This window comes from Sinocyclocheilus anshuiensis, unplaced genomic scaffold (genome assembly GCF_001515605.1).
Source record: "Sinocyclocheilus anshuiensis isolate Anshui unplaced genomic scaffold, SAMN03320099.WGS_v1.1 scaffold438, whole genome shotgun sequence".
NCBI lineage: Eukaryota > Metazoa > Chordata > Actinopteri > Cypriniformes > Cyprinidae > Sinocyclocheilus > Sinocyclocheilus anshuiensis.
In genome coordinates, this window is record NW_015546118.1 from 418 (window position 1) to 12,500 (window position 12,083).

At 38.3% G+C, this 12,083-nt stretch overlaps 1 protein-coding gene across 2 annotated transcripts; it reads right to left on the reverse strand.

The window, feature by feature from the left end:
- Nucleotides 1–619: 619 nt before the first annotated feature.
- On the reverse strand, nucleotides 620–3,784 carry LOC107700897 (alpha-ketoglutarate-dependent dioxygenase alkB homolog 6). 2 transcript variants are annotated; one of them, XM_016502737.1, is made up of 6 exons: nucleotides 3,532–3,784; nucleotides 3,387–3,455; nucleotides 3,226–3,286; nucleotides 1,451–1,602; nucleotides 1,259–1,357; nucleotides 620–1,181 (listed from the first exon to the last, which is right to left on the reverse strand). In XM_016502737.1, exons 1-6 carry the CDS (start codon nucleotides 3,592–3,594, stop codon nucleotides 912–914), a joined length of 714 nt encoding a protein of 237 aa, XP_016358223.1. In that variant the 5' UTR covers nucleotides 3,595–3,784; the 3' UTR covers nucleotides 620–911. The 2 variants fall into 2 exon arrangements, with proteins under 2 accessions (XP_016358223.1, XP_016358222.1); XM_016502736.1 differs by having other exon boundaries at nucleotides 1,259–1,378.
- Between the last annotated feature and the right edge of the window lie 8,299 nt (nucleotides 3,785–12,083).

The following is a 12,083-nucleotide window of genomic DNA, read 5'->3' on the forward strand; positions in this document are numbered from 1 at the left end:
TATCAGTTTTGTCAACAGAAATATTCTCCAGATAACAGCATTTGTTAGTCCTCTTAAAAAATGGTTGGCATTTAAGTAATAATCTGAGCGATCAATCATGAACGTATTATTAGATGCTCAACTAAATTTGGATGCGAGTAAAACATGCTAACACGCTAAACCAGCTAACGTACCCGTCATGACTCCGAATTAAACAAGTAAATATCGTTCGTAACATGAATTTACCGGACAATATATTTGCTACTACACGTGTAAAGATATTGTTTATCTCGCTGTTAAGGGCGTAGAAAGATTAAACTCACCAGTTAGCAGCGGAAGGTAATGTAAACTGTCGTCTGTCACACGGCAGTGCAGTGCGCATTTGACAGGATACGCGGACTCCAAAATAAGTTATAAATAAGCAAACGGCGTAAAGACAGAGTGAAACCACCAACCCCCATAAGAACGATACGCAAACTGCGTAGAAAAAGACCTGTCCATATTTCCAAGAATTTTAGGAGGGGAAGACTTGCCACCTGAGAGACGAGTTCTAGGTTGCACGTCAGACTGGTACAGGATTATACAAATGTGTTAAAAAATACAACAGTCCATAATTACAGCAATTTATTTATGTTGCAAAACACACATTTATTATCTTTTCGCTAAAAATGGTCAATGTAGATCTGTTTGTACAAGATTAGACAACCCTGTAGACCTTTCAGCTTAGAGAGGACAAATATTTCAAAGGCTGTCACATACATGCCAACCAGTAAGGTATCTATAGTAAGATATTCTTACAGACACTAATGCTCTGCATGTACAATAATACATTGTAGACATTTTGTGTATTGCATCTTCACACTTTGCTTTGAGGGTGTAAACATGTATAACCTGTTTGTCTGGTTCAAAGTTCAGGCAAGTCTCTGAATGTGTTACTTCTTGCCAAGCAACAAATTGGCACGGATGACTTTGGGAACGTTGCGAATGGTAAGAGAGACTCTGGTGCTACGGGGCAGCGTGTCCCCCACCTGAGCCCCTGTTGATGAGAGATTCACCACATGCTCTGACAAAATATCCTCACAAACTCCCTGAATACCATGCAGATAAAGCTTGTACATGTCATCCTGGAGAATCAGCAGACTTCTCCGTTGTACGAACAGTGATAGCATGTAGCGTCTTTCTTCTGTTTGAGGAATTTCAGACTGCAGGGAGAGGAGGAGAACTTTAAGAGACTGGTGCGCTTGTGTTTGATAGTTTACCTGAGTTTGTCTGCTGCTACCTGAGTCTGACAAACAGGCTTGTAGAAATCCAGAAGTGTATGAGAACCCAGACTGATAGTTGTTACTGTGGGGTGATACTGTGGTCCATCCTCATGAGGCTGAGAAAGGGGGAACGAAGGCTAAAATGAAAATATTGCGTGTGTTAAAAAATTATAACTACAGGAAATTAAAAGGTAATGCACTCTCTTTACCATAATTCCCTCCCCAGGCTTGTATTCATTTACAAGCACATGATTAGCTATCTTTCCAGCAAAAGCTCCAAGAGCCGATATTTTCTCTGTGTACTTTAGAAGCCAATCAGGGAGTTTCTCAGCAAGCATTCCTTTGGGATTTGGCAATCCACCTGGGAAAAATCAATCAATCAATGTTTTTTTTTTTTTTTTTTTAAATATCCCCTTCAGCTCAGCTACCTACACTGAACTCTTGTTAAAGTGAGAAGTAGTGAATCTATGTCAAGAATTAAAGAGCTACAAGTACATAGGCCACAGCTTCTAACAAATAATTTGTGAAGAAATATTTCCTGTAGACATGAACAGGCAAACATTTTTGATTCCATCAAACAGGAAAAGATAAAGTATATCAGACAGTAGGGATTAACCCTATAGAGCATACTGTATCATATCTGATAGATTACCAACACGATCAAACCTTTGCTGAAGAAGTAAAATGCCCTTTAGTATAATTCTAAAAATGTCCACCTTCAGGTTGTGGTACACATGTCTTTTTGCTGAGAAATCTTTGATCATTTTTATAAAGTAAACATAAGCATAACTTTTATATTGTTCGTAATATTCCAAAATGAACATTTATAAGTAATCTTATTAAGACATATTACGGTTTTTGCTCAGTTTGAGCCTCTGAATAAACTTTTTTTGAAGTTACTGTATGGGCCATAAACGCCTGACACATCAAATATGATACAAAACATTAAAGGGATTGTTCACCCAAAAATGAAAAGTCTGTCATTAATTACTCACCCTCATAACGCAAGACCTTCATTCATCTTCGGAACACAAATTAAGAATTTTTTGATGAAATCCAAGAGCTTACTGACCCTGCAGAGACACAGCAACACAAGTACCACGTTCAAGGCCCAGAAAGGTAGTAGGGACACAACACATGTTTACTAGAGTACCACGATACATGTGTGTGGTGCTGCTGACACAGGAACCGTCGTTCTGACATAGAACGCCAATGCGCTGCGCCTTATTTGCAAGCAGATGAATGCGCACGCATGTGTTGTGGTACTCTTGTGAACATGCATCAAGCACTGACACGCAAGAGAAGAAATTGTTGAATAAAGTCATTATTTTTGTTTGTTTTTTTACATTTAGTCATTTAGCACTTTTATCCAAAGCAACTTACAAATGAGGACAATGGAAGCAATCAAAATCAACAAAAGAGCAACGATATGCAAGTGCTATAACAAGTCTCAGTTAGCTTAACACAGTACACGTAGCGAGTTTTTTTTAAATTATATAATAAATAAAAGAAAACAGATAGAATAGAAAAAGAATAAAGCAAGCTAGTGTTAGAGGCCTTTTCTGCTTTTGTTAATTGTATAATAAATAAAAATTAAAGTTGAACCACTGATGATGTCACAAGGACAATTTTAACGATGTCCTTACTACGTTTCTGGGCCTTGAATGTGTGAGATCCGTTACTGTCTATGTAGGGTCAGAAAGCTCTCGGATTTCATCCAAAATATCTTAATTTGTGTTCCAAAGATAAACGAAGATCTTGTATACGGGTTTGGAAAGACATGAGGGTGAGTAATCAATGACAGAATTTTCATTTTTGGGTGAACTATCCCTTTAAACTTTATTATTATTATCACTGAACTAAAAGTTAAATAATAAACTGTTCTATTGGAAAAATAACAAAATCTGACTATATCAGACTTCACATGCTTAAGTAAGTATTTGCATTGATTAATTGCTTATGTCAAATATAGCTTGTTACTGACCCCAGTTCTGTAGCCTCCTCCCTGACAACTGTGTCCACTTGGGCTTGGGAGCTCTGTATACCTTACAAAAGAGACACAGGCCAGTGTATAAAGCACTGCTGACATGTTATGTAGGTGCAGATAGTAGCATACAGGAAAACCGAGCCATTTAAAAGTCCTACCTGCTGCAACAGATACTCCTCCTCAGCCTCCGTTATACAATTTGGAACATAATAAATAGTTGGAGGAGCCTAAATATAAATCATGTAATTAAAAACAATAATATGCGTCCATTCAAAAACTAAAATGACAAATCTCAAAACTTACCTCCTTCACAATGTACTTTTCCAGGTCAGCAGAAATGTTACATGGATTTGCCATCGTCGTCATTATGTCAATATTTAACCATCACAGATTTATTGGCAATGCAAGAAACTGACTGTCATGACACTCGCGAGTCTCTAAGCAAGCATTCTATGTCTAAAACTTAATTAAAAAAGTCATATTTACAGTAGCATCTATGTTTTAAATCACTGAATTGTTGCTGAATGAGCAGGATTATTCATTGATGTGTTGTTTCCTCGTGTACTCTAGTGACACGTGTGACTCAACGTCGCCGTCTACAGGTTTGGAGCGGAAGTGCACATTTACAGAGGGCGCTGTGACCATTGAAATGAATCGTCAGGAATGTACGCATGTAGCATAATTTGGATCAACAGCAGACCATGATGTGCAGGGAGTACACGAACCCCTCCAAAAGACTGGAGACAAAAAAATGATTTATGTACCAAATCAAATACATTTATTTATAATATTAGATGTTTTGCTTGTAAGTGAAGTCGTAAAAGGATCATAAAATAGGTTACCAACGTTTGTGGTTCTAGGGACTATCTTTCTCCCCTGTTCCAGCTGAAATACCCCCTCCTTCTCTATCTCTTTTTTTTTCTCTCTTTCCCGTCTTTCTCCTCCAACTCCCAATTTGAGCCTGCAGCGCTGCAGCTCTGGTTTCCATGGCAACGCAGAGCAAGAGCCACATCTTGAATCAGCCATGGTTTCCTTCATTAATAGTTATTGATCAAGTGTGATAATGCTAACAACATCAACTCAGGAGCACAGTGCAGGACTGCATATGCCCATCGCTCTTGACCACTGGAAGCAGAGAAAGAAACAGCCCAGCATGTAAATGTTGATACTGGCCACTGCAGTGTGTGTTGCATAAACTGAGCAAGACCAACAACTGTGAAGCACAACATACAAATGTGAAGCATAATAAACAACATACACTTTTAAAATGTATATTTAATGTATACTCCTGCAAAAAACACAGTGATTTGATGTTTTAACTGATGGGGTTGCCAGATATGCTGCTCAGCGCTTCATGCATCATTAGAAATGCTAACAACTCTTCTGATGCTATGAATCATTCTGACAAAGCAGCTAGAGTGAGTGTTGTAATATGTATTTACCTGGTTGTAGTGTTGCGGTTTTTGGGGAATTTGGGTTGCCAAGGTTACGCAGAAATAGTGATGAAATCGTGACAGGAATACGCCTGTGTTCTGACACTCTCCTCAAAGCCATGCTCCACACAAACTTGTCGCCTTGACAACCTGATTTAATGATGAGATCCTCCCCTACAACTATCTTTGAAAACCAGACACCTCTATAGGAGAAAGCAGCAAACAGTAATCTCACAGATTACTTCAGTACATCCTTCTCCTATGATTAGACGAGACACTGTTCTGCCATTTCAAAAGGGGAAGGCTGGTTTGTATTGCGCACAAACGGTCGGCATTCATGCAGTTCTGATGACCTTGAATGCCGATGAAGGTGACACAGCATCACATTTGTAACTAAAAATCACATTTACAGCTAAACAGTCCAGAGGAAACTGGAGTGCTCATGGCACCATTGTGTAATGTTCTTATTATTTATTATCTGTTATTATTGAGGTCTTATGCACTGTGCTTTACATGTTTAACTGGTGTTGCATAAATAATCACAAATATCTATACTAATAAAGAGATTTGAAGATGCAGCACTGAGATTGCTGCTGCATTGTACAAGTCACTTGATATCCTAATGTGACTAATGAAGTAGTGTCGTGAAATAGTGACATGTTCAGTATTGCCTTAAAGTTTTGTACTGCTGTACTTCTGTACTACTGTTTTGTAATCATGTCTTATCTATATATATGCAGTACTGCCAATATACTGGAGCCTCTGTGTAAGCATATAAAATGTAGGACAGTAGTGTGAATTTAAAAGCTGCTACAATGCAGACAGCACACTGAATGAAGGCGAGAATACGAGGGCATGGAAAAGTGATCATCCCTATGTCATATTCCCTTCAAAGGCGTCACCTTTCAGAGCTTTGGAGGATTGAACATGCATTTTAAAATCATCTTCGCAGAATTTAAAACAAATAAACAAACACACAAAAAAATACATATGCAGAATGAAAATAATTTTTATCTTAAAAAAAACATCAGCATCTTGACATAACCAATTAACCATGTTCCAATACAACAGGTGCTGAAATATCAACAAGTCTAAAAATTCATGTCTGTGACACATTACACTCTCTAGTAGGCCCTTTTTCTGTCACAGACAGCAGATGCCTGATTTATCGGGTGAGTAAGACATGCTTTTAATGAGGTGTTGTGTGCAAAGAAAAGATGTACTTGTCTCCTGTGGGACCTGTGAAGTCACTCTGACCTGTATTAAACAAGACATGGTATAATAACACATCGGCATATGCGAGTTTGAGCCCTTACACCCTGACATTAGGCTACCGACCTGTTACATTCATTTTGTCTGCATTGTGGATGTTTTCGCATCTTAAAACACATGCTGCTGTGAGACCGAATGTATCCAAATGCAAAAGGAATAATGATCGAAGTCTGAATTCCTTAAGTTCTAAAGGACTGGAAACACTGGGATCCTTAACTAGATATCTTCATGGTAAAAGAACATCCCTTTGATCTTTTATTTTCATCATACATTGGATTTAATAAGTTGTCATGAGCCTTGTGCAGAGAAAATGAGCCCTTGGGTCTGTTATAATGAAATGTGCTGCTACTAAACACCAACAGAAAACAACTGATTTTATTACTCACAGAGTTGGTACTCTGGGCCTCTAAATTAATTTTAGTTGTCCAGAAAAATTGGCTAGGTACCAATAAATGATAATTATTATTATTAACAGCAAAAAAAAAAAAAAAACAGCTTTGTTATAAAACCCAGTCTTTAATTGATACACTGTACAATCATATAGCCTAGCGTTTGGGGAGCAATTAACTAACATAATTTTTAGCTGGTGTGTTTTAATAATGTCAGAGCTGAGGGTATGGTCAAATGCTTTCACTTTAACAGTCCCTTTCTGTCTGTCATTAAGCGCTGGAAAGTTAATCGTTCATCCTTAATGATCCTCTTTTTCGTAAGTATCGTTGGGAAGTCCGAATTATTCTAACGACTTCAATTCGATCGTAAACAGTAAGTTTATTATAGGTTCATTTGAAAATTCTGAAATTATAGTGAATCGGTTCATTCATAACGGTGTGTTCTATCAAAGTCCGATGCATTACAGAATAAAAGCTTTCACCGATTCGAGTCCCTGTATTGTGTATGTACCGTTTTCACCTCAATTAGCCTATGTACATAAGGATGTTTTTGTTGTATCACTCTATTGTTCATATGTTTGTCTTTTTGTGCCAGAAATTCTGTTCAGTATGAATTATTTAAAATATCATTAGATATTTTTTTATTTTCATTTATAAAGTACGCTTAAATGCAGTTAGCTACTTTTTGGTTGTAGCTTAGTGTAGCTAAATCTTTTATCACTACGAATTAGCTTAGGCATATAGCTTGGCAAGGTACAATTTCAAAGTAACAATAAAAACAATCAGTATCCGAGGTGTGTCTTCAACATATCAAATATGTATGTCTCTGAGTGTGTGTGTGTGTGTGTATATAGCAGGCACACAACACACTTTAATAATAATAATAATTCGTTACATTTATATAGTGCTTTTCTAAGCACTCAAAGCGCTCTACATTGTGAGGGGGGATCTCCTCACCCACCACCAGTGTGCAGCATCCACCTGGATGATGCGACGGCAGCCATAGTGCGCCAGAACGCCCACCACACACCAGCTTATTGGTGGAGAGGAGACAGAGTGATGAAGCCAATCAGTAGATATGGGGATGATTAGGAGGCCATGATGGTCAGAGGCCAATGGGAAAATTTGGCCAGGATGCCGAGGTCATTCCTCTACTCTTTTCGAAAGACATCCTGGGATTTTTAATGACCACAGAGAGTCAGGACCTCGGTTTAACGTCTCATCTGAAGGACGGTACTTTTTTACAGTATAGTGTCCCCATCACTATGGGCGCTAGGACCCACACAGACCACAAGGTGAGCACTCCCTGCTGGCCTCACTAGCACTTCTTCCAGCAGCAACCTAGTTTTCCCAGGAGGTCTCCCATCCAGGTACTGACCAGGCTCAACCCTGCTTATCAGTGGGCGACAAGTCTTGGGCTACAGGGTGATATGGCTGCTGGATATTGGACTTTACAATAGGCTATAGCACTGAGGCCTAGAATGGCATCTTTTGATTAATTGTTTACAGGAATAATCAAGGAAACATACCACGTATGAACATCCACACAGAACGCAATTTACAGCAGTCTCACTGCCATGGCAACTGCTGAGGCGGTCGAGAAGTGATCACTTTAAATTCATACCTTATGGATATCTCTTCATTATTATTTTAAAGATTTGGTGAAAACGGTTGAGGAAATTTTAATAATGATAATAATAATACACATTTAAGTGGCTTCTTTTATTATCATAAGATCTTATACAATGTCATCCCTTTACAATAATTATAATAATTTCTTCTCATATCCTACCACGCAAAATTAGATAATTTATTTTTCAATATCTTACTGCAGATTTATTCAAGCATAAAATGTGTCATTTCTAATAACAAGAAAGAAGCTGTAGAAATAGTTAACTTTGGGATTCAGCAGATGTGTGTGTGTGTGTGTGTGTGTGTGTGTGTGTGTGAGAGAGGTAAGGGAGGGTTTGTTAGAGCAAGAAACAATTGAGGTACGGCTGCAAGAGGTATCCAAGGCAACCAGGTAACCACATCAGCTCAACAGTACAAAGATATAAATAAAAACTTAAATCATTAACATTCTCTTCTGCAACTGCTTATTGCCTAAATTTATTAAACCCAGTCTTAACAGCCATACAGTTGTTTTCTGGGCTATCATCTGTGTCAGTGCATTACATAAATGTTGTTTATGCATTTCTTATTGCTTATGAGTCTCACACATACACACACATTTTGGCTCTTAGTGACCTAACAGCATCACAGGCAGGCGTTATGATTCATACTGATCTTGCCATTCATCATAATGACACTTCAACCGCGCCATCAAACTGCAGTACTGCAGGACCGTACCACTTCCACACAGCATCACCACAACCAACAGTGTGTGTGTGTGTCTAAGAGAGAGAGAGAGAGCCGACTGGAGCAGAGCCAACAGGAGCTGATTTTGAAGCTCCCTTTCTTCTCTCTCTCTCATCATAATGACCAAAAAATCACCAACTTGGCTTTGCCGCACATGCAGTATGCTGTGTGATGCTATTTGGATAAACTGTTTGTTTGCGTGTAACATATTAGTTAAATATAGTATAGTTGTAAATAGTAGTAAATATAATAGTTAAATATAGGCTACAATCATCTTCAACACCACAAAGACTAATACTAATTATTGCTACAAAAAAAAAACAATTCAGATCACTAAAAAACAAAAAAAAAACAATTCTTATATTAAGAAATCTTATTTAGACAACATAAATCGTAAATCAGCGATCCCAAAGATAGCTGGAAATATTTGCTTTATTAGAACCTATAAGACAAACAACTAAATTAAAACAAAATGAAAATAATAAAAATCTAAATATGACAAAAAAATACATATAGGCTAGAGCCTTTAAACATCTAAAAATTTAAAGGCGCTATATGTAAGACTTTTCATGTATTAATCGCTTTTTTATTGTGTGAACTGCTTATAACAAAACTTTAAAAAGAGAACTTAAAGGGTTAGTTCACCCAAAAATGAAAATTAGCTTGTGTTTTACTCACCCTCGAGGCATCCTAGGTGTATATGACTTTCTTCTTTCAGACGAATCCAGTCGGAGTTATATTAAAAATTGTCCTGGCTATTCCAAGCTCTATCATTGCAGTCAGCGGGTGTTGCAGTTGAACAGTCCACAAGTCGTCAAATAAAGCGTGCGCATTCATAATAAAACGTGCCTCACACGGCTCCGGGGGGTGAATAAAGGCCTCCTGTAGCGAATCCATGAGTTTTGGTGAGAAAAATATCCATATTTCAAATGTAATAAACACTTTTCTCTCACTTCCAGTATCTGTTATACGTGGAAGCCGTTTCAGCGGATGACGTAAGACGTCGGCGTTGCGTGATTAATGACGAACGCGGGGCAAGAACAAAACAAAAAGACGGTCATGAATTAGAAGTACAAACCGAGGATTTGCAAAGAAAATTGTCGGAGGATTTCGATATAAACCAAGAGGAGACTGATTTACCTTACTGATCTAAAGTAAGGAAACTCTGCTTTCTTTGCTCCTATAAACAAACTCCTACTCGCGAGACTAGCATATCTCAGAGGCGTGCATACGTGCTGCGTCATCCGCCGGAAAGGCTTCCGCGTATGACAGATAACGGAATTGAGAGAAAAGTGTTTATTACATTTGAAATATGGATATTTTTCTGACAAAAACACATGGATTCGCTACAGGAGGCCTTTATTCACCCCCCTGGAGTGGTGTGAGTCACGTTTATTATGAATGCGCGTGCTTTATTTGAAGACTTGTGGACTGTTCAACTGCAACACCCGCTGACTGCAATGATAGAGCTTGGAATAGCCAGGACAATTTTTTTATATAACTCCGACTGGATTCGTCTGAAAGAAGAAAGTCATATACACCTAGGATGCCTCGAAGGTGAGTAAAACAGTCTAATGTTCATTTTTGGGTGAACTAACCCTTTAAAGAGCCTTTAGACTGATTTTTATGTGAAAGACTCGGGACGTTTTTGCCGGGAAATTTAAAAGGATGTGACGTTTAAGCACACAGCGCTCCATTACACATGAAACGAATGCGTATAAAAAGTTAGTGCTGAAAGAGCTACTCTGTATTGTAAATTCAATATGCCATGTAAAGAAAAGGGATTAATTCAAACTAAAGTCTCACATAGCCAGATCTATATACGTTATAATCAAACTATCATAAAAGTGTAATTTTTAATTACCTCATGATGCCGGTGAATTGCAGAGCTGGTACTTAACTGCTGTTTTCTCACAGCTGTTTATTTTGTTACATATGTACATCTAAACATCGTTCTCAGCAGTGTGGACGGCGCCTGCCAGATTATGCATCCCCTCGTTGAAATCCCTACCTGATTGCCTAATCCCAACTCCACCCCTAATCCTAACCCCTCCCCCACACCTACTTCTAAACCTACCTAGGATGCATCAGTGTTGCCAAGTCCGCGGTTTTCCCACGGAATTGGGCTACTTTAAAGGAGATATATTACGCCCCTTTTTATAATATGCAATATAAGTCTCTGGTGTCCCCAGAATGTGTCTGTGAAATTTCAGCTCAAAATACTCCACAGATCATTTATTATATAATTTTGAAAATGCCTATTTTGAGAGGAAGCAGAAACACACCTTTTTTCAGGCCTGTCTCTTTAAATGCAAATGAGCTGCTGCTCCCCGCCCCCTTTTCCAGAATAGAGCTGCGCCATTACAGCTCTTACCTGCTGAAAAACTCTGTTTTGGTTCTGATTATCATGTTTATCCCGCTGAAATCATGTGTTTTAAACCACATGAATTTAAACTTCTGATATATGGTTTTCTGAGAGCACACAATCCGAAGCACACGTACAGAAAGCGGCTGTCACAGCATGTGAGTACTAAACTAAGTTCTCATTCACACACAAGTTTGTTAAAAACACACAAGTTACAAAAAACAGTCGGTTATGTCTGTGAAGGTAAAAAGCTGGGAAATAAATCACGTTTCATTTAGATCTGTGTGACAGCAGCAATATACATTAAATAAATCAATAAATCCACTGCTCTCTTGTCTCCTCTGAGGCTGGGACTCTAAATAGTGTTCTGTGATCGTCTGTGCAGCCAAAGACAGAACAGTTAGCATTTTTTGCTCAAACTTTCACCATGGCATTAGAGCTGGTAAACGTTGTCGCTTGCGAAATCAAAATGTTGGCGCCGTGGGTGGAAATTTACAGATTAAGGGGTGGTAATATTATAATGAGATCGCTTGCAGAAAAAGGTTTACCAAAACAAAGTTACTGGGTCAGTCTTTTTCGAGTGTTACAAGCTCTTGGTGCATAAAGAAGATCTGTAAAGTTGCAAAGACTAAAGTCTCAAATCCAAAGAGATATTCTTTATAAAAGTTAAGAGTCAACCACGCCTACCTAAAACGGCTCATTCCAACACGCCCAACACGTATACGTCACGATGTGGGAAGATTTGCATAACGCCGCCCAAATGTTCACGCAAAGAAAGTATGTGGAAAATAATGTTGTTTTTGAACCTTAAACCACATAAACACATTTCATTACACCAAATACACAAAATAATGTTCTTTTTAGCAGCATCATATGACCCCTTTAATACTTCGTACAAAAGCCTTTGTTGGTAATGACAGCTCCAAGACGCCTCCTGTATGGAGAAACTAGTCGCATGCATTGTTCAGGTGTGATTTTGGCCCATTATTCCACATAAACAGTCTTCAAATCTTGAAGGTTCCATGGGGCTCTTCTATG

What these genes read in the sequence shown, in the direction of transcription:
- LOC107700897 (XM_016502736.1), bottom strand. Translation starts at nt 3,594, where the DNA reads ATGACGACGATGGCAAATCCATGTAACATTTCTGCTGACCTGGAAAAG. An exon ending in AAAAGTACATTGTGAAGGAG is followed by an intron (nt 3,456 to 3,531) that starts GTAAGTTTTGAG and finishes ATTTATATTTAG; the next exon opens with GCTCCTCCAACTATTTATTA. An exon ending in AGGAGTATCTGTTGCAGCAG is followed by an intron (nt 3,287 to 3,386) that starts GTAGGACTTTTA and finishes CTCTTTTGTAAG; the next exon opens with GTATACAGAGCTCCCAAGCC.